This window comes from Salmo salar, chromosome ssa14 (assembly GCF_905237065.1).
Source record: "Salmo salar chromosome ssa14, Ssal_v3.1, whole genome shotgun sequence".
Lineage (NCBI taxonomy): Eukaryota > Metazoa > Chordata > Actinopteri > Salmoniformes > Salmonidae > Salmo > Salmo salar.
In genome coordinates this window covers 73,532,328-73,554,504 of record NC_059455.1, presented here as the reverse complement: position 1 = coordinate 73,554,504, position 22,177 = coordinate 73,532,328, and the positions used below count along the sequence as shown (strand labels likewise).

The following is a 22,177-nucleotide window of genomic DNA, read 5'->3' as shown; positions in this document are numbered from 1 at the left end:
GAAAGGCCTAGGTGCCAGGGGGGGGAAAAAGGCCTAGGTGCCAGGGGAAAAAGGCCTAGGTGCCAGGGGGGAAAAAAGGCCTAGGTGCCAGGGGAAAAGGCCTAGGTGCCAGGGGGAAAAAGGCCTAGGTGCCAGGGGGAAAAAGGCCTAGGTGCCAGGGGGGAAAAAGGCCTAGGTGCCAGGGGGAAAAAGGCCTAGGTGCCAGGGGGAAAAAGGCCTAGGTGCCAGGGGGAAAAGGCCTAGGTGCCAGGGGGGGAAAAAGGCCTAGGTGCCAGGGGAAAAAGGCCTAGGTGCCAGGGGGAAAAAAGGCCTAGGTGCCAGGGGAAAAAGGCCTAGGTGCCAGGGGGGAAAAAAGGCCTAGGTGCCAGGGGGAAAAAGGCCTAGGTGCCAGGGGGGAAAAAGGCCTAGGTGCCAGGGGAAAAAGGCCTAGGTGCCAGGGGAAAAAGGCCTAGGTGCCAGGGGGGAAAAAGGCCTAGGTGCCAGGGGAAAAAGGCCTAGGTGCCAGGGGGAAAAAGGCCTAGGTGCCAGGGGAAAAAGGCCTAGGTGCCAGGGGAAAAAGGCCTAGGTGCCAGGGGGGAAAAAGGCCTAGGTGCCAGGGGGAAAAAGGCCTAGGTGCCAGGGGAAAAAGGCCTAGGTGCCAGGGGAAAAGGCCTAGGTGCCAGGGGGAAAAGGCCTAGGTGCCAGGGGAAAAAGGCCTAGGTGCCAGGGGGGAAAAAGGCCTAGGTGCCAGGGGAAAAAGGCCTAGGTGCCAGGGGAAAAAGGCCTAGGTGCCAGGGGGGAAAAAGGCCTAGGTGCCAGGGGGGAAAAAGGCCTAGGTGCCAGGGGAAAAAGGCCTAGGTGCCAGGGGAAAAAGGCCTAGGTGCCAGGGGAAAAGGCCTAGGTGCCAGGGGAAAAAGGCCTAGGTGCCAGGGGAAAAAGGCCTAGGTGCCAGGGGAAAAGGCCTAGGTGCCAGGGGAAAAGGCCTAGGTGCCAGGGGGAAAAGGCCTAGGTGCCAGGGGAAAAAAGGCCTAGGTGCCAGGGGAAAAAAGGCCTAGGTGCCAGGGGAAAAAGGCCTAGGTGCCAGGGGAAAAAGGCCTAGGTGCCAGGGGAAAAAGGCCTAGGTGCCAGGGGAAAAGTGAAGAGGAATTGCACCGCTACTGTACTCCCTCCACTGCAGAACATATAATATGCTTTTCCAAATATGTATATGGATTAAATACAAAGTGTATTGTTTCCTAATTTATTTATTGCCTTTTGCTGACATGTACAGCCTGTCAAAGCAACTAGCAAGGATTTTAGATGGAGCAATACTGCCACCTACCGGTTGCCCCACTCATCATCAGCTGAAGACACAACCATTATGTGGACTGGTCGGCGTATGCTGGTTTGTCTTGAAATCATTTGTCTATTTCACTCACTATCATGCAATTATTTTAGAAATTGTAGACATAACAGAAAAATGGCAATAGCAGTTGACATATTGATAGAGCTTTCACTCTGAAAAAGACAAATGGATACAATATTTACATTGTCCACCGATGACAGGAGGGAGTGGACAGAAGTGTCGGTGGAGGAAGTGCGATGACGCGAACGCGTATGAATGGTGGTGGTAAGATCAGAGATTCGTCTCCTGAGTATACACCTTTGTTCGAGGTGTACATACCTACATCTCCTGATTACAAACCAACTAATATGACTTCTAGGTCTTCATGCTCTCTTGAGAAATAGAGTCAGACGGCAGTGATGAGCGCTCTGAGATTGAGCCAGTCCAGGATGAAGTGTGCATACCTGTGGTGACAGGTGTAGTGGAGACATCCAACATGTGCCCTGAGAATCCTACCAGAGATGATTTAGGACCGGTTAGAGTGCGATTTTTGGAAATAGTGGATTACAGCTTTTTGGCAAACCCATACTTTGTGTCGGGCTCGGTAAAGGACATTTTGTGTTTCCGCCTCCCAGAGGAAGCTGGCTCTTCAAGTCACGTGGCTTGGGGCTCAATCTACGCTCTGCTTTGCTCTCCTGAGCAGGGTGCCGGTAAAAGGTGTGATCAGTGGGGTAGTATTGAGTGTAGACTTGTATCAAATGAAAAGGAATATTCCTAGTGTTTGTGACGCCCGCCGTTTGGTGAGATGTAGAACCGGTGGCAATGGCAAGACTGAGAATGCCCTGTCTGTCTTGTTGATCTTTGAACACAGTGCATCTTCCTGATAAGGTCAGGTTAGGTTATATTTGCTACTACTCTGTGACAGCCTATGTTCCGAACCCATTTCGGTGCTTTAGGGGCCAAGGATTCGGACACAGCAGTATTGCAGAAGGGAGATCCCACAATGTGAGAAGTGGCCAGGAGGGCATAGTCAGAGGGAGTGTACAGCTGGTATAGAGAACTGTGAGGGGCCCATGCATCTCGAGATCCAAAGGGGCCTGTGAGAGAGATCGGTTGAGCCAGTGTTTGTGGGGCAGAAAGTTTCCTATGGTGAGGCAGTGAAGAGAGTAGAGGATAGCCCAAGGGTGAGTCGACTGGGAGGCTCCCATTGACTAGGCCTGAAGAGAGAAAGCCAGAGAGGATGAATTTTAGTAAGGTTAGATTTCTTCCATTTACAGCCATGGTGATCAACTGCACTGCATTGATGGAGCGGAAATCACAGAAGATAGATGTGGTAGTTGCAGCAGCAGAGAAATATTTGGTTGTGAGATTTTAGTGCAGAAGATCTACAGAAAGTTTTGAGAGGAGGGGTTCCATTCCCCCCAGGATGACAGCCTGGTTTAGGATTATTTAGGGCCAAAGTAGTGGGGTAGGGGTGGTGGGTTTGGGGGATATTGCTTAGGTGCAGGGTTAGATGGGGGTGGAATTTAAGATGTTCCCATTCCTCTTTTCCCTTTTTTTGGGGGGGGGGGTGATCAAAATGGGCAATCCGCACTCCGACCTGCGAAAGGCAGCAATACGCAACACAGCGTCTCGTCTGCCACATGAAGAAGAAGAATATTTACGTTTCCAGCGTGGTGCATGCGCAGATCGTATGCAATCTTGGTGTCCTAGACCACCCCTACCCGTTTGTCTTTTCTGTACGGCTCTGGTAGTAGTATTAGATTGGCCAATCAACACGTGTTGGAGTGGATGGATGGTAGCTAGCAACATTCTACATCAATTACTTTTTTTTTCGAGATTTTAAGGAAAAATTGAATGTTCTACACATTGACAATTTAAAATCTAGTTCGAAGACTTACCGTTTGACCGCAGTGCACCATTTATTTTTGGTGAGTTGAAAAACATGCTTTGTGAACATAACTGCAGCCCTGATGTAGCCTACTGTTACCTTGCTAGCTCAGTTGACATGTGATGGTGTCCTTGGAGTCAGTATTTTATATATTTCTCGCACTGTGATCGGACGTAGGTTTGGGCGCGTGGTACATCAGTTCGTGCACTGGCCTATGATTCAGTTTAGATCGCAGGCCAGCTAGTGTGGCTCACAGCCATTGTTAATGGTATAGGATAGCTAGATGACTAGCTATTAAAGCTAACTGCCCAGTAACTAGCTAACGTGGCTTTATATGTTGCAAGACCTCTAGGTAACTCGTGTTACAACTGGTGATGTTTTTCAACGTTCAAAACAGTTATAACGCTACGTTGTTTCATTTACTGAAAGTAGCTAGATTAATATATATATATATATATTTTTTTTATTTTAAAGTGAGCGAAAAAGTAAGGTGATTCCTCAGATGCGCGCGCCTTCTCTACCCGGTACCGGAGGACCTGTTTCAAATGATTACTTTTACACTCAACATAGCCACTTCATTATGCGCACTTGCTCCGGAATGCGAAAAATGTCCTTTCTATTTTATTCAGCTAAGTTCAATTATATTCTTCTTACTATAAAATCATATAATATAAAATAATGCCACGGGACTTATAAACATATCTTGTCTGCTAACTGAACAAGCCTACAGTCAACGGCATGGCACATAGCCAGATAACATACAGTAAGCCAACTCCTATTCTGTTCTTTTGAAAGGCGAGCATCAGTGGCTTGTATGCACGGAAGGCCTGGAGATTCTAAACATGTTTATGTTCATTAATGGTCAGTTACTGTGAGAGCGCCAGTCTTTTGCGTGACAATAACCGGCTGATAAAATTTCATGACCGCCACAGCCCTACTCCTACCCAGTGCCACAATGAAGTACATCCTGGTCACTGGTGGCGTCATCTCTGGCATCGGGAAGGGGATCATCGCCTCCAGCGTGGGAACCATCCTCAAGTCATGTGGTCTGCGCGTCACTGCCATCAAGATCGACCCCTACATCAACATAGACGCTGGGACCTTCTCTCCGTATGAGCACGGTGAGTCCAGGAAATGTTCTGTATCATAGAAATAGAATGAATTCTATGACAATGTCATTCTATTTCTATGTTCTGTATCCCATCAGTTTATGACATCTGTGTTGTGTATGCGGTGTAACTTTGTTCACAAAATAGTTTTATCTAATACAAGATCTACACCAGTGCTTCTCAACAGTAAGTCCAGGATCATGAAACATAAGAAAATGCTAACTAACTAAAATAGGTTGAAAACTACACTGTCAAAGGTATTATATGCCATGAGGCCTCCCAAGTGCTATTCTTAGTTTGTTATGGAATGACTCTGCTCAAGCACAGTAGTCAGAATCATATAACGTTATTGCCATGCAATAACTGTTACTAGGGATTAATCTTGGTGTTGTGGGTGAACAGCAACAGCAATAATCTAAACTCAGCAACAACAACAAAAAACATCCTCTCACTGTCCCCTGTGTTTATTTTCAGCAAACTTAACATGTGTAAATATTTGTATGAACATAACAAGATTCAACAACTGAGACATAAACTGAACAAGTTCCACAGACATGTGACTAACAGAAATGGAATAATGTGTCCCTGAACAAAGGGGAGGTCAAAATCAAAAGTAACAGTCAGTATCTGGTGTGGCCACCAGCTGCATTAAGTACTGCAGTGCATCTCTTCCTCATAGACTGCACCAGATTTGCCAGTTCTTGCTGTAAGATGTTACCCAACTCTTCCACCAAGGCACCTGCAAGTTCCCGGACATTTCTGGGGGGAATGGCCCTAGCCCTCACCCTCCGATCCAACAGGTCCCAGACGTGCTCAATGGAATTGAGATCCGGGCTCTTCGCTGGCCATGGCAGAACACTGACATTTCCTGTCTTGCAGGAAATCACGCACAGAACGAGCAGTGTGGCTGGTGGCATTTTCAGGCTGGAGGGTCATGTCAGGATGAGCCTGCAGGAAGGGTACCACATGAGGGAGGAGGATGTCTTCCCTGTAACACACAGCATTGAGATTGCCTGCAATGACAATAAGCTCAGTCCAATGATGCTGTGACACACCGCCCCAGACCATGACGGACCCTCCACCTCCAAATCGATCCCGCTCCAGAGTACAGACCTCGGTGTAACGCTCATTCCTTCAATGATAAATGCGAATCCGACCATCACCCCTGGTGAGACAAAACTGCGACTCGTCAGTGAAGAGCACTTTTTGCCAGTTCTGTCTGGTCCGGCGACGTTGTTGCCGGTGATGTCTGGTGAGGACCTGCCTTAGAACAGGCCTACAAGCCCTCAGTCCAGCCTCTCTCAGCCTATTGCAGGCAGTCTGAGCACTGATGGAGGGATTGTGCTTTCATGGTGTAACTTGGGCAGTTGTTGTTGCCATCCTGTACCTGTCCTGCAGGTGTCATGTTCAGATGTACCGATCCTGTGCAGGTGTTGTTACACGTGGTCTGCTACTGCGAGGACGATCAGCTGTCCGTCCTGTCTCCCTGTAGCGCTGTCTTAGGCGTCTCACAGTACGGACATTGCAATTTATTGCCCTGGCCACATCTGCAGTCCTCATGCCTCCTTGCAGCATGCCTAAGGCATGTTCACGCAGATGAGCAGGGACCCTGGGCATCTTTCTTTTGGTGTTTTTCAGAGTCAGTAGAAAGGCCTCTTTAGTGTCCTAAGTTTTCATAACTGTGACCTTAATTGCCTACCGTCTAAGCTGTTAGTGTCTTAATGACTGTTCCACAGATGCATGTTCATTAATTGTTTATGGTTCATTGAACAAGCATGGGAAACAGTGTTTAAACCCTTTACACTGAAGATCTGTGAAGTTAATGGGTTTTTACGAATTATCTTTGAAAGACAGGGTCCTGAAAAAGGGACGTTTCTTTTTTTGCTGAGTTCAGATCAACATCCATACAGATGGAGACATGAACATCAAATACAATTTGCAGAATCAGGTGTTTGTGTGTTGGGTTTTAACCATGCCACTCTACTTCTTTAATGTGAGGAGTTTTAAACCTGTTCCTCTGGTCTCTCTACAGGTGAGAGAGTTTTAAACCTGTTCCTCTAGTCTTTCTACAGGTGAGGGGTTTTAAACCTGTTCCTCTAGTCTCTCTACAGGTGAGAGAGTTTTAAACCTGTTCCTCTGGTCTCTCTACAGGTGAGGGGTTTTAACCCCGTTCCTCTAGTCTCTCTACAGGTGAGGGGTTTTAACCCCGTTCCTCTGGTCTCTCTACAGGTGAGGGGTTTTAACCCCGTTCCTCTGGTCTCTCTACAGGTGAGGGGTTTTAACCCCGTTCCTCTAGTCTCTCTACAGGTGAGAGAGTTTTAAACCTGTTCCTCTAGTCTTTCTACAGGTGAGGGGTTTTAACCCCGTTTCTCTGGTCTCTCTCCAGGTGTGGGGTTTTAACCCCGTTCCTCTGGTCTCTCTACAGGTGAGGGGTTTTAACCCCGTTCCTCTGGTCTCTCTCCAGGTGTGGGGTTTTAACCCCGTTCCTCTGGTCTCTCTACAGGTGAGAGAGTTTTAAACCTGTTCCTCTAGTCTTTCTACAGGTGAGAGAGTTTTAAACCTGTTCCTCTAGTCTCTCTACAGGTGAGGGGTTTTAACCCCGTTCCTCTAGTCTCTCTACAGGTGAGAGAGTTTAAAACCTGTTCCTCTAGTCTTTCTACAGGTGAGAGAGTTTTAAACCTGTTCCTCTAGTCTCTCTACAGGTGAGGGGTTTTAACCCCGTTCCTCTAGTCTCTCTACAGGTGAGAGAGTTTTAAACCTGTTCCTCTAGTCTCTCTACAGGTGAGGGGTTTTAACCCCGTTCCTCTAGTCTCTCTACAGGTGAGAGAGTTTTAAACCTGTTCCTCTAGTCTCTCTACAGGTGAGAGAGTTTTAAACCTGTTCCTCTAGTCTCTCTACAGGTGAGGGGTTTTAACCCCGTTTCTCTGGTCTCTCTCCAGGTGTGGGGTTTTAACCCCGTTCCTCTGGTCTCTCTACAGGTGAGGGGTTTTAACCCCGTTCCTCTGGTCTCTCTCCAGGTGTGGGGTTTTAACCCCGTTCCTCTGGTCTCTCTACAGGTGAGAGAGTTTTAAACCTGTTCCTCTAGTCTTTCTACAGGTGAGAGAGTTTTAAACCTGTTCCTCTAGTCTCTCTACAGGTGAGGGGTTTTAACCCCGTTCCTCTAGTCTCTCTACAGGTGAGAGAGTTTTAAACCTGTTCCTCTAGTCTCTCTACAGGTGAGGGGTTTTAACCCCGTTTCTCTGGTCTCTCTCCAGGTGTGGGGTTTTAACCCCGTTCCTCTGGTCTCTCTACAGGTGAGGGGTTTTAACCCCGTTCCTCTGGTCTCTCTCCAGGTGTGGGGTTTTAACCCCGTTCCTCTGGTCTCTCTACAGGTGAGAGAGTTTTAAACCTGTTCCTCTAGTCTTTCTACAGGTGAGAGAGTTTTAAACCTGTTCCTCTAGTCTCTCTACAGGTGAGGGGTTTTAACCCCGTTCCTCTAGTCTCTCTACAGGTGAGAGAGTTTTAAACCTGTTCCTCTAGTCTCTCTACAGGTGAGGGGTTTTAACCCCGTTTCTCTGGTCTCTCTCCAGGTGTGGGGTTTTAACACCGTTCCTCTGGTCTCTCTCCAGGTGAGGGGTTTCCACCCCGTTCCTCTGGTCTCTCTCCAGGTGAGGGGTTTTAACCCCGTTCCTCTGGTCTCTCTCCAGGTGAGGGGTTTTAACCCCGTTCCTCTGGTCTCTCTCCAGGTGAGGGGTTTTAACCCCGTTCCTCTGGTCTCTCTACAGGTGAGGGGTTTTAACCCCGTTCCTCTGGTCTCTCTACAGGGGAGGTGTTTGTGCTGGACGATGGGGGTGAGGTGGATCTGGACCTGGGGAACTACGAGAGGTTCCTGGACATCAGACTGACCAAAGACAACAACCTGACCACCGGCAAGATCTACCAGTCTGTCATCAACAAGGAGAGGAGAGGAGACTACCTGGGAAAGACCGTACAGGGTAAGACTACCTATAAGACGGTGTGGAATAAGGGCTGGGACGACTGGGGGAGAAACAGTATAACCAGGGGTTAGAGGAAGATCTACCAGTCTGTCATCAACAAGGAGAGGAGACTACCTGGGAAAGACTGTACAGGGTAAAACCAAGTCATGATGGGAGAGAGACTGGGCATATGGGAGTTCAGATCTTGGTTGAATAGTTGAGGTGAATTTGATTGAGATTTTCTAGCATGGCAGTTCTGACCTCCGTCCCATATCCTACGAGGAACCAAAGAGGAAGGATATGATATATCAAGTTCTCTTGTGTAATTTTCTATGCATCTCCAGACTAACTGTCCCTGTTTGGTGTGTCCTTTGCAGTGGTGCCCCACATCACTGATGCCATTCAGGAGTGGGTGATGCGTCAGGCCAGAGTACCTGTTGACGATGACGGTGTGGAGCCTCAGATCTGTGTCATCGAGGTAAAATATTATGATTATGATAAACGGGTAGATCAATGACTTCCTGATACCCTTTCTTGGTTTGATATTAGTGTGGCATATGTACTTGAGTCATTTCAGGCTGGGATGTTACTAGTTGTATTCCTGTGTAATTGTGTTTCCCGGTATGTCTCCAAATGTGTGCAGCTAGGAGGCACCGTGGGAGACATCGAGAGCATGCCTTTCATCGAAGCCTTCAGGCAGTTCCAGTTTAAGGTGAAGAGGGAGAACTTCTGTAACATCCACGTCAGCCTGGTCCCACAGCCCAGTGCCACAGGAGAGCAGAAGACCAAGCCCACTCAGAACAGTGTCAGAGAGCTTAGGGGACTTGGCCTGTCTCCTGATCTGGTGAGTTTAAATTTGACCAAGTTTCTACCATCTCTTAAGTGTGGCAAGGTATGACAGTCATAACCACGTTTCTGTCCATTTTATAGATTTAGTGTTTAAGGATTGCCTGTTAGCTAATTGTGTTGTCAATTCCCTCCAGATCATGTGTCGCTGCTCCACTCCCCTGGAGAACTCTGTCAAAGAGAAGATCTCCATGTTCTGTCACGTAGAACCTGAACAAGTAAGACCTGATCCTACAGCCACACACTAGGATGAAACGCGACACTGGCTCAATAAGTCTTCCCAGCGATTCCTCACATCCTATCTCCTCGCCTCCTTCCCAACCGTATTGGAGGAAAATATCCAAGGTTCCTCCCCATTGACTTTTCCATCTGTGTTTTTGAGAAGGATGCGAGGAGAGATGAATGGAGGAAGATCCAGTGAAACATCTAGTGGTGCCTGAGTGTATGCTCTTTTCTCCTCTCCTCCCCCAGGTGATCTGCGTGGCAGACGTGTCGTCCATCTACAGAGTGCCTTTGCTACTGGAGGACCAGGGGGTGGTAGGCTACTTCTGTCAGAGACTAGACCTTCCTATAGAGACACGCCCCAGGAAGATGCTTACCAAGTGGAAGGAGATGTCTGACAGGTGTGCAGGCAGGCAGTCTCTGGGACTGGTAGCACTGAATTATTTAGACCCATTGAGCTCAATGGTTCTAATGATGAACTTGGCCTTAAGATGCTTTTGGGAAACCGGGCCCAGGGCTGTTCAATGCCGGTCCTTCGAATAAGGGACTAATTCAGAGCTGGGACACCAGGTGAGGGCAATTAACTACCAGGTAGAAAAAAAACCAGATGTTTCGACCCTCCAGGACCAGATTTGAACAGCCCTGATTTAGACCCACCACATTTGAGTTTGAACCAGATGGCGCAGACAGAGATGGTCACTGCGCTTCGAGTCCTTAGGAAACTATGCAGTATTGTTTTTTTATGTATTATTTCTTAAATTGTTACCCCAGGAAATCTCAAGTATTATTACATACAGCCAGGATGAACTATTGGATATCAGAGCGATTTCAACTTACCAACATTACGACCAGAAATACGACTTTCCCGAAGCGGATCCTCTGTTTGGACCACCACCCAGGACAATGGACCTAATCCCAGAAGCGATCCCAAATGAACGGCGCCACAGAAGGGCAGACGGGTCGGCCTCCTGGTCAGGCTCCGTAGACGTGCACATCGCCCACCGCCCCCGAGTATACTACTTGCCAATGTCCAGTCTCTCAACAAGGTAGATAAAATTCGAGCAAGGGTTGCCTTCCAGAGAGACATCAGAGATTGTAACATTCTCAGTTTCACGGAAACATGGCTTTCTCAGGATATGTTGTCGGAATCGGTTCAGCCACCGGGCTTCTCCATGCATCGCACCGACAGAGATAAACTCCTCTCTGGGAAGAGGAAGGACGGAGGTGTATGCTTCATGATTAACGACTCATGTTGTAATCATAACAACATACAGGAACTCAAGTCCTTCTGCTCACCCGACTTAGAATTCCTTACAATCAAATGCCGGTTATATTACCTCCCAAGAGAATTCTCATCAGTTATCGTCACAGCTGTGTACATTCCCCCTCAAGCAGACACCAAGACGGCCCTCAAGGAACTTCACTGGACTCTATGTAAACAGGAAACCATATATCCTGAGGCTGCATTTATTGTAGCTGTGGATTTTAACAAAGCAAATTTGAGAACAAGGCTACCTAAATTCTATCAGCATATTGATTGCACAACGCGTGGGTGTAATGCACTCAATCACTGCTACTCTAACTTCCGCAATGCATACAAATACCTACCCCGCCCTCCCTTCGGAAAATCCGACCTTGACGCCATCTTGCTCCTACCGTCTTATAGGAAGAAACTCAAACAGGATGTACCAGTGACTAGCACCATTCAACGCTGGTCTGACCACTCGGAATATGTTCCAGTCAGCCTCAGATAACCACATCGATCTATACGCTGACTTGGTGAGTGAATTTATAAGGAAGTGCATTGGAGATGTTGGACCCACTTTGACCATTAAAACCTACCCTAACCAGAAACCGTGGATGGATGGCGGCATTCGCGCAAAACTGAAAGCGCGAACCATCGCTTTTAACCATGGAAAGAGGTCTGGGAATATGGCTGAATATAAACAGTGTAGTTATTCCCTCCGCATGGCAATCAAACAAGCGAAATGTTGGTACAGAGACAAAGTGGAGTCGCAATTCAATGGCTCAGACACGAGACATATGTGGCAGGGTCTACAGGAAATCAGACTACAAAAAGAAAACCAGCCACGTCACGGACACCGATGTCACGCTACCATTCAAAATAAACACCTTCTTTGCCCGCTTTGAGGATAATACAGTGTCACCATCGCGCCCCACTAACAAGGACTCCGTGCGCCCCCTCCCCCCCTCCGTGAGTAAAACATTTAAACGTGTCGACCCTCACAAGGCTGCTGGCCCAGACGGCATACCTAGGCACGTCCTCAGAGCATGCGCTGGTGTGTTTACGGACATATTCAATCGCTCCCTATCCCAGTCTGCTGTCTCCACATGCTTCAAGATGGCCACCATTGTTCCTGTACCCAAGAAGGAAAAGATACCGGACGGTAGTCATTTAGTTCAGTTATCGCTCACTTCTGTCATCATGTAGTGCTTTGAGAGACTAGTCAAGGACCATATCACCTCCACTCTACCTGCCACCCTAGACCCACTTCAGTTTGCATACCGCCCCAACAGGTCCACAGACGACGCAATCGCCATCACACTGCCCTATCCCATCTGGACAAGAGGAATACCTAATGTAAGAATGCTGTTCATTGACTACAGCTCAGCATTCAACACCATAGTACCCTCCAAGCTCATCAAGCTGGAAGCCCTGGGTCTCAACCCCGCCCTGTGCAATTGGGTCCTGGACTTTGATGGGCCGCCCCCAGGTGGTCAGGTAGGAAACAACATCTCCACTTCGCTGACCCTCAACACTGGGGCCCCACAAGGTTGTGTGCTCAGCCCCCTCCTGTTCTCCCTGTTCACCCACTACTACGTGGCCATGCACGCCCCCAACTCAATCATCAAGTTTGCAGATGACACAACAGTAGTGGGCTTGATTACCAACAACGACGAGACAGCCTACAGGGAGGAGGTGAGGGCACTCGGAGTGGGGTGTCAGGAAAACAACCTCTCACTTAACGTCAAAAAAACAAAGGAGATGATCGTAGACTTCAGGAAACAGCAGAGGGAGCACCCCCCTATCCACATCGAAGGGACAGCGGTGGAAAGTTTAAGTTCCTCAGCGCATACATCACAGACAAACTGAGATGGTCCACCCACACAGACTGTGGTGAAGAAGGTGCAACAGCGCCCCTTCAACCTCAGGAGGTGCAGAAATTTGGCTTGTCACCTAAAACCCTGACAAACTTTTACAGATGCACAATCGAGAGCATCCTGTTGGGCTATATCACAGCCTGATATGGCAACTGCACCGCCCTCAACCGCACCGCCCTCATCCGCAAGGCTCTCCAGAGGGTGGTGAGTTCTGCATAACGCTTCACCGGGGGTAAACTACCTGCCCTCTATGACACCTACAGCACCCGATGTCACAGGAAGGCCAAAAAGATCATCAAGGACAACAACCACCCGAGCCATTGCCTGTTCACACTGCTACCATCCAGAAGGCGAGGTCAGTACAGGTGCATCAAGCTGGGCCCGAGACTGAAAAACAGCTTCTATCTTAAGGCCATCAGACTGCTAAACAGCAGTCACTAACTCAGAGGCTGCTGCCTACATGGAGACCCAATCACTGGCCACTTAATAAATGGATCACTAGTCACTTTAAACAATGCCACTTTAAATAATGTTTACATATCTTACATTACTCATATGTATATACTGTATTTTATACCATCTATTGCACCTTGCCTATGCCGCTCGGCCATCGCTCATCCATATATTTATATGTACATATTCTCATTCACCGCTTTTAGATTTGTGTATTTGGTAGTTGTTGGGAAATTGTTAGATTACTTGTTAGATATTACTGCACTGTCAGAACTAGAAGCACAAGCGTTTCGCTACACTCGCATTAACATCTGCTAACCATGTGTATGTGACAAATAACATTTGATTTGAACCCTTGATAAAGAACATGCCTGGGTGAGAAATACAGAGATACTGTATGTAATGATGCTGTTTGGATACTGTGCCTATTCACCTGTTCTATTGCAGCACCATGGAATGACCTTTATTCAGATTATTGGTGCTTTCAAGACAACTGGGTACTCGAAGAAAGAAACAAGGTCAAATCATGACATCAGTGATCTTCAGGTCGGAGCCCTAGAAAGATGTTGGATGACCGTTCAAAACAACTTTCCCCAGGCGGAGCTAGTTTTTTCCCCCCTGAGTACGCTGTTGTCTTGAGTGCCCTGAAGTCGGAGATTTCTGTGTTCCCAGTTGTTTTGAAGCGGGATATAACCTTGCCTATGATGTGTGTTTGAATCACAGGTCAGACAGGCTCCTAGAGCAGTGTTCTATAGCCCTGGTGGGGAAATACACCAAGTTCACAGACTCCTACGCGTCAGTCATCAAAGCTCTAGAACACTCGGCTCTAGCCATCAGCCACAAACTGGAGATCAAGGTAAACACGCACAAACTACACACTTGGAAGGCACTGCAGGCCAGTTTCCTGGACATATAATAAGACTAGTCCTGGACTAAGAAACATCTTCAATGTAGAAAATGCATTCTAGTCCAAGATTACACTTAATCTGTGTCTGGGGAAACCAGCCGTAGAACCACAAGCACCTTGAAGATGCACTGCCGTGCACAGGTTTTCTATTTTGTTTCTTATACAGCAAGGCTAAATTATACTGTTCCTCTGGCTTGGATGACCTCAGGAATAGGTTTTATTTTGGAGATAGAAGATTGCTGCAATACAGTGTGAATGCATGTTGAAGTCTATTTGTTTGTGCAGTCATGTCATAACTAGGATAAGATATGTCCTATCATGTGTCTTGAGACGCCTAAAATAGCAACCCCTTGTCACTTCTCCCACTTCTCTCTCTCTCTCCCCACATTTCTCTCTCTCTCAGTATATTGACTCAGCAGACCTGGAGCCAAACACACTGACGGAGGAGCCTGTGAAGTACCACGAGGCGTGGCAAAAACTCTGCAGTGCTGAGTGAGTATGGTAGAGTCCAGGCACCTGCTATGGCATTGTTTTCCAATTCGCTTGTTGTACCCCCAGCCAGTTCTACTTATTTTACCTACGGTAGTCCAGTACCAGCACACCTGATTTATCCAGTTGAATCAGGTATGCTTGAATTTAAATACATCAAGTAAGTAGAAGTGGCTAGGTACAAGAAGAGTTTTGTGAAACACTGAGTTATGGCATCACAGGGGATCAGTTGGACTCTGTTGTATTGGTAGTGAAGGGGGTCAGTATAGTGAGTCTATATGTTCATTATGGTGTTTCTCTCCACAGTGGCATCCTGGTACCTGGAGGGTTTGGAGTCAGAGGGACAGAAGGGAAGATTCAGGCTATCAACTGGGCACGCAAACAGAAGAAACCCTTCCTAGGTACCGAATGGGCTGTATCAGTGGCAGGCAGTCATGATGATGCAATAATCTTTACAGCAAGGAAAACATTAAAGCTTTCTATTCCTATAATCCTTCATGTGCACTACATGGCCAAAAGTATGTGGACACCGGCTCGTCAAACATCTCATTCCAAAATCATGGGCATTATGGAGTTGGTCCCCCTTTGCTGCTATAACAGCCTCCACTCTTCTGGGAAGGCTTTCCACTAGATGTTGGAACAATGCTGCGGCGACTTTCTTCCATTCAGCCACAAGAGCATTTGTAAGGTCTGGCACTGATGTTGGGTGATTAGGTCTGGCTCGAAGTTGGCGTTCCAATTCATCCCAAAGGTGTTCGATGGGGTGGAGGTCAGGGCGCTGTACAGGCCAGTCAAGTTATTCCAAACCATTTCTGTATGGACCTCGCACGGGGGTATTGTCATGCTGAAACAGGAAAGGACCTTCCCCAAACTGTTGGCACAAAGTTGGAAGCACAGAATCGTCTAGAATGTCATTGTAGGATGTAGCTTTAAGATTTCCCTTCTCTGTAACTAAGGGGCCTATCCCGAACCGTGAAAAACAGCCCCAGACCATTATTTATACTCCACCAAACTTTACAGTTGGCAACACACATTGGGGCATATAGCGTTCTTCTGGCATCCGCCAAACTGGACTTGTCCGTTGGACTGCCAGATGGTGAAGCGTTATTCATCACTCCAGAGAACGCATTTCCACTGCTCCAAAGTCCAACGGCGGCGAGCTTTACACCACTCTCGCCGACACTTGGCATTGCGCATGATGATCTTAGGCTTGTGTGCGGCTGCTCGGCCATGGAAACCCATTTCATGAAGCTCCCAACGAACAGTTATTGTGCTGACGTTGCTTCCAGAGGCAGTTTGGAACTCGGTAGGGAGTGTTGCAACCGAGGACAGAATATTTTTACGCGCTTCAGCACTCGGTGGTCACGTTCTGTGAGCTTGTGTGGCCTACCACTTTGTGGCTGAGCCGTTGTTGCTCCTAGACGTTTCCACTTCACAATAACAGCACTTACAATTGATTGGGGCAGCTCTAGCAGGGCCGAAATTTGCCAAAATGACTGAAAAGGTGGCATCCTATGACGATTTCACATTGAAAGTCACTGAGCTCTTCAGTAACGCCATTCTACTGCCAATGTGTGTCTATGGAGATTGCATGACTGTGTGCTTAATTTTATATACCTGTCAGCAACTAGTGTTGCTGAAATAGCCAAATCCACAAATTTGAATGAGTGTCCACATACTTTAGTGTATGTGCTGTGTTAACCTGACTGGTATGTGTTTGCAGGTGTGTGTCTAGGGATGCAGCTGGCTGTGTGTGAGTTTGCCAGGAACATGCTAGGATGGGAAGACGCCAACTCAACAGAGTTTGATCCTGAATCAAAGCATCCTGTGGTAGGTTCCCCTTTCATAAGATCTCTTCCCCTTTACTGGTCGTAAAGGCCAACAAATATATTCCTTTATTGCTTCGTTCTAGGTGATTGACATGCCAGAACACAATCCTGGGCAAATGGGCGGGACCATGAGGCTGGGAAAGAGACGGACCATTTTCAAGACCACCAACAGTATTCTAAGTAAGAGACTGAACTTTGAGAGTAAAGTCACCGTCATAATCACACCATATACCTGCTCTGAGCTTATAGTTGTTTCATTGCAGGAAGACTTTACGGAGATGTTGAGTATGTGGATGAGAGACACAGACATCGCTTTGAGGTTTGTCAGAGGTTCACTTTCTCTCTATGTATATCCCCTCTCTACATGTCAATAGTGGTGTGGTTCAGTGTGCTTAACTTGTGTTTCCTATTCCTGTCTCAGGTGAACCCAGAGTTGAAGGAGCACTTTGAGGGGAAAGGCTTTCACTTTGTGGGTCAAGACGTAGAAGGAGAGCGAATGGAAGTCATCGAGCTAGACGGTAAGAGCGAGAGAGTCAGGCATCATGTGTATGGGTGGACAAAAGATTAGCTCTGTGGTTGTTGGTCAGGTTTGCTCATGCCTTTTTACCCAGACCTCACATGAACTACAGCACCGTCTCCTTTTCTGCTGGATTTCCAGATCATCCATATTTCGTAGGGGTGCAGTATCATCCTGAGTTCACCTCTCGCCCCATCAAACCATCGCCTCCCTACTTTGGCCTCCTGCTGGCATCAGCCGGGAAACTACAGAGCTACCTGCACAAGGGCTGCCGTCTGTCTCCACGGTAACCACCGAACATTCCCTTAGAAATCAGTATGATTCCATACAAGTATCAATGAGTCGTAAGCCTGTGTTAAATGTAGCAGTAGGGCTGTAGAAAGACTGCAGCCATGCTGGCAATGGACAGCCATAGTTACAAGAACCGCCTCAATTTAATATTGTGCTGTGAAACGTAAGACATTTTATAGCAACTGTATGCCGTTCTAATACCAAAATATTGTGTTGAAGAGGTTGGTGTAAGTATATGAATCCCATTTCCGTAGGGACACGTACAGTGATCGGAGCGGTAGCAGCACCCCAGACTCCGAAATAGCGGAGTGCTCCATCTCACAGGAATGAATGTGACTGCGGAACACAAGGTAGGCCACAACACTACAAACACTCTGCAATCACTCATCCGGCACCATTTTATTCTTTGACATGTTTTTTTTCCCCGAGCCTGGAATCCAAACTGATTGTGAAATGGAGCATATCAGTACGGTTTCCAGGCTACTTAACTTAATCAAGGCTATATTTGGCTGGAACCATGTAGCTAGTTACTACCATATTTGTTGGAACCATTTATCTGCCCACACAAACGTTTCCTTTCTTGCAGGGGGAAAGAAACAATGAAGAGCTGAAACATTTTGCAATGTTTTAGTGGAGGATCATCACAAGTCAAGGGATGGAATGGCTTTTTTGTTGAAGACATTTTTCCTTACCTCCGTGAACTGAAAGGGATTGTTTAGTATTTTTCTATATGCTCGTGACAACGATCATGAAATGGAACTCTTTGACAATCATAGAACATTGAGTACGTGACTTTCATTTATGTGCAGTCTTGGTGTGAGAAGGAAGTGACTGCTGTTTCTTCAACCTTTATTTATCCAGAATAAAATCCCTTGATAACCTCAAGGTAGAATTGTATGCATTTTAGTGACAAACATACAGGACTGTAAGAAAACCAAACCAATTGATTGTATTATGCGTACTTGTGTAACAGCAGTATTCAGGGGGACTGGGTCTTTTGGTTTCATTGAATTAAGAACTTGCAACCTGCTTATATTGATGTGATAGTGTTACATTAATATTACTGGTAGTACAATGGATGTTGAACCCTTTTGTCAGTGAAGATTGCATGTGACGTTGCCTCAGTCCAATCCAGACTGGTTTACTGAAATGAAGAGCAAAATGATCCTCCTTTACATACCTGCTCATTTGGGTGTAATACTCATTACATGTGTCGGTAGTGTTACAACCAACCCCTATGAAAGGGTGACACCAAGCTAGTAATATGGGCTTGAGTTCCCAATTCAGTTGGACTAAAGCTCAAGACATTTGCCGTTGTCTTGAACTCAGATTTAGCCAATGTGGGGTTTATTTTTAAACTACACTGCAATGCTTGGTTAGCCATTGTCTGTCCAAACACAAATGAATTTACAACTTGTAATATTTAATGGCCTATGGCAAACATCAAAAAGGATTTGCCAGTAGATTGCCAGCTTTTTAAATGTTGTGACATGGTCAGTCCAGTGAAAGCTACATATCACTGTGGCCAATGATCTTGGACATCTATGTAACTCCATGGCAGCAGCCAAGGAGCTAGAATTTGAGTGTCCATGACAGAACACTGAGCCAATCACGGTACAACTTTGTTGGCCTGGCCCGCCGCAGAAAGCACTGCGCTAGGCTGAAACACCTGCATTTTAGCACTTCCTTACTCAAGAACAAAGACCATGTTTGTAGCTTTATTTACATTGTTTTAAAACAAACTGATGACATGTATTAGTGGCAAAATATCTCACTGAAAGTGTGGGGCTCTGCCCTGAATGACAGCTTACTGTTAGTTTTGCCAGTCCAAAAACTCACATGAGCACCTCAAGTTTGACATAATGACCATAGATTCAGTATATGGCCCTTACTTGTAATTTGTCAACTGTCCTCTTGGTCCAAGTTAAACTGGAATCTAATAAGATTTGATGAAATGTAGGACATTTGCAGGTATAGACAAAGTCCCACACAATTGAACAGTTGGTCAACCAATGACTACACAATGCTGTAAGAGGTCTCCTAAGAATGTCCTGATGCAACCAATAGGCAATAAGTGACAAGCCAGAGAAACACCTGTGTACAGAATAGGGGCCTCATCCACCTTGGTTGGTGTACCAAGACCTGAGAATGAAAAGGAAAGTATTGTTTTAGTGGCTAAAACAACGTATCATATATAGACATTGTGATCTCAGTCCCATATCTGCATGTTTCATCCAACAGTCACATTTTTAAAAGGTTTCAATCATTTATCAGAAGACACCAGGACCTACAAAAAGGCAAAGCATCATTTAGACATACCTTAAAACCATGGAATAGTGCTGGTCACATCACCCAGAGAGCCAGTTGCAAGAACTGCAAATTAAAGTTTGATAAATATGTTACTTCCAAGGACTGGCTTTAATCCAGGTCCGACAGCCACACGAGTCATAAGATGTATCATTGATCAAAACACCATGCCCTCCAAAGAATATCCAGAAAACTACAATATTCAGTACATACCTATGGACAGCCATACCCATCAGAACCTGGATTGGTGCATTTCAATGCAGTGTGGAGGCAAACCTGTACCTCCATACCTGCAGAAAGACATGTGAGAAACTCAGTGCACAAGTTTCAGTAGCCATTTAACAGCAGGATTTAGTGAGACTAGGCAACATTAGAGCTCAAAGTCACAATTTAATCTGTATGACAGTAGAGTGACCAACTCAGGCACAGAGAGGCCAGGACAGTCAAAGACTGCCCATTTATCTGGCATACACTTGGAGAACCAGAGGCTACAGACAAAGCCCGGGTCCTTAGGATAGCATGCTGCCATGGGGACCAGACAACATTGAACACAAGGCTTACCAGCCATTCAATCCCAAGCTGATATGGTCATCACACCTCCAATAGGCACAAGAACTGATGAGAAACAAAGTGATGTTAGATGGACATTCAAGCTTGGCTCAAGTCTGACAAAGCAGTGTGGATGTTTATAGCAAAACCCATCACGGTCAATAGACAGGCTCACAAGTTAGTACTAAGGCGTTCTCATTATCGAGTCACTCCGTGAGAGCAAGTGTGTCGTCACAGCCAGAATGAAAGGGGAACATTGAATTACCTTTAGAATGTCAAGTGGTTAATTCTCAATCCCACTGGTCTGTTCAGAGGTTGTACACCTGAAGAGCATTGGCAAATAGGTAAGGTAAAAAAACCATATTACAGCAAATTACATACAAATCAGTCTTGCTCAGACAAGTACTATAAGCTCTCAGAGGTACTCTTAAGTGAGGGGCAAGAGTCACACCAAAGTCATTTTGAAAGTCTTCTGATTTACCTCCAATCAGAATGTCCACTACTTCATTCTCATCTCAGCCTATGAATCCCCCGTAGACTGACATTTTAATCCTGTAGAGAGCATTACAAAATTACAATCAGGTAAAAATGGTTTAGGCTAAATCATACATCATTTACATTAACTTGAGTTTAGTCAACACCAAATCTGGGCTCAGACGAGTAATAAGTTCTCAGCATAGAGGCATTCCTCTAAGTGAGGGCAAGTGTGTCACAGCCAGACTGAGGGTCAATGGGTGAATCTTGAAATCATTCTGAGAATGTACCTTCTGCATATCCATTTGTTCATCATCCACGTCTAGGGTTTGCTCAGAAGATAACTGACCTGTAGAGCAAAGGGAAGCAATCCAGTTAGAAGTCTCATCTTAATCCATCGTGACCAACACACTAACATTTTCTAGGAACAATTCTACATGGAATGTCCTTCCCCTTAATGTTGCGGTGTCAGTTATTGTCGAACTGCACAGCGACCGTCGGTGAAAGTAATGTTTTTGGCATCCTGTTGACCGAGTCTGCTACAAATGAGCAGGAACGGCTTCGATAGGTGCCTGTGTATAGACTAGATGAACAGATTCCAGCTATGTGATGAAGCTCACCTGTGCTGCATTTGCCAGATTGGTTGGGATGATCGTATGACTTGAGGTCTACCTATAAAAAATAAAATCCAAAATGTTTTAAATTGTTTGGTACAGTAACGTTAAGCCTACCGTTAACGTAAGCCTACACCGCTGGCTGTACAAAATGGAACATTACAGCCAGCATAACTAAAATAAAGTCAATATTCCACCCACAAAAAGTTACTGATAATGTACAACTTAGAGGCCGCCGGTCAAATATTTCTGCCTCTGAAAGATTCAGCCGGAAAAGTGAAGACTCTGCATCGTTAAGGGCCGCGTGCAGCAGTGCCACGTGGAAACTGGAATAGTCAGCTAACAATAAAACTTCTCGCACGAGTAGGTAAGGATTTGATTGAAACAGCACAACTTCACGATTAACATAAGCTTTACCACAAGGTTGACAAATACATAGTTGCCAACTTAACCAACCAGCTAGCCATATAACCAACTAGGTCACAAGAAAGTGCAGGTCCCGCCGGAAGTTAGCTAGTTAGCCTAGCTAGGTACCGGTGGCAAAATAAACAGTTTTCTAACATTCACGTAGCTACGCGCTTCACTCAAAACATGTGATACTAGCAAATAAAACAACCTTCACTTAAATATAAACAGACACGCCGAGTGATGATTCGTTCGAGTGTGGCTTACCATTGCTGCTACTTAGCTTGAACTGAAGAGATTGAAAAGGCGTCGTCGGTTGCTTTATATAGTGTGGGACAATCTGGCGATTGGTCCACATATGTCACATGGACGAGATGTATGATGGGATATGAGGTTCCCCCTCAACGATAGACCGCTATCTAAGCTATTTCATGTGGCATAAATTAGATAGCTAATGCATGCATTGGCTAGTGATAAAAAGTTTGAACAAATAATGAACAAATAATACAACGAAGATAGACGGGTTAAAAAAAAAGAAAAGCCAACCAGAAATGTGAGGTTTGAAGAGAGGCAAACAAAAACATTTTCACTTGAAGCTTTTGATAATTTATTGCGCCTGGCCAATGCAGTTCTGACCAAGACAAGATAGGTTTATTGTAGAGTGAATGTAGGCCTAATAGAGCAACATGGATTGCTGGCAGTGTCAACACTTGTGATCTTTGGATTAGGGCACTTGAGGTTGATTGTATTATTTTAGGTCAGTGGGATAGACGTCTCTTTTTCAAGGATTTGCAAATAGATATGTAGGCCTGTGGGCCATATATGCAATCGAGGTGTATATTTTTTTGGTAGGCGAATAGTGTTGAAAGTAGTTGCTTTAATCAATGCTGTA

At 46.1% G+C, this 22,177-nt stretch overlaps 1 protein-coding gene, 1 long non-coding RNA gene and 1 other non-coding gene across 3 annotated transcripts; 1 reads left to right on the top strand and 2 right to left on the bottom strand.

Annotated features, from left to right (window-relative positions):
* The first annotated feature begins 2,992 nt into the window (after positions 1–2,992).
* LOC106570266 (CTP synthase 1) lies at positions 2,993–17,821 on the top strand. Its single transcript, XM_014142398.2, has 17 exons — positions 2,993–3,234; positions 4,127–4,315; positions 8,107–8,277; positions 8,637–8,737; positions 8,903–9,103; positions 9,243–9,323; positions 9,577–9,728; positions 13,627–13,759; positions 14,214–14,302; positions 14,606–14,700; positions 16,023–16,129; positions 16,212–16,308; positions 16,392–16,447; positions 16,550–16,646; positions 16,787–16,931; positions 17,191–17,286; positions 17,523–17,821. The coding sequence occupies exons 2-16, from the start codon at positions 4,150–4,152 to the stop codon at positions 17,264–17,266; spliced, it is 1,767 nt and encodes a 588-aa protein (XP_013997873.1). The 5' UTR covers positions 2,993–3,234; positions 4,127–4,149; the 3' UTR covers positions 17,267–17,286; positions 17,523–17,821.
* An 819-nt stretch (positions 17,822–18,640) lies between these two features.
* On the bottom strand, positions 18,641–21,632 carry LOC106570267 (uncharacterized). The gene is made up of 9 exons (XR_001320636.2): positions 21,553–21,632; positions 20,887–20,938; positions 20,557–20,615; positions 20,274–20,344; positions 20,058–20,115; positions 19,805–19,858; positions 19,457–19,533; positions 19,256–19,309; positions 18,641–19,078 (listed from the first exon to the last, which is right to left on the bottom strand). It is a non-coding gene; the product is annotated as an uncharacterized lncRNA (long non-coding RNA).
* Positions 20,707–20,842, bottom strand: LOC123726934 (small nucleolar RNA SNORA16B/SNORA16A family). The gene has a single exon (XR_006759042.1). It is a non-coding gene; the product is annotated as a small nucleolar RNA SNORA16B/SNORA16A family (small nucleolar RNA).
* Positions 21,633–22,177: the final 545 nt, after the last annotated feature.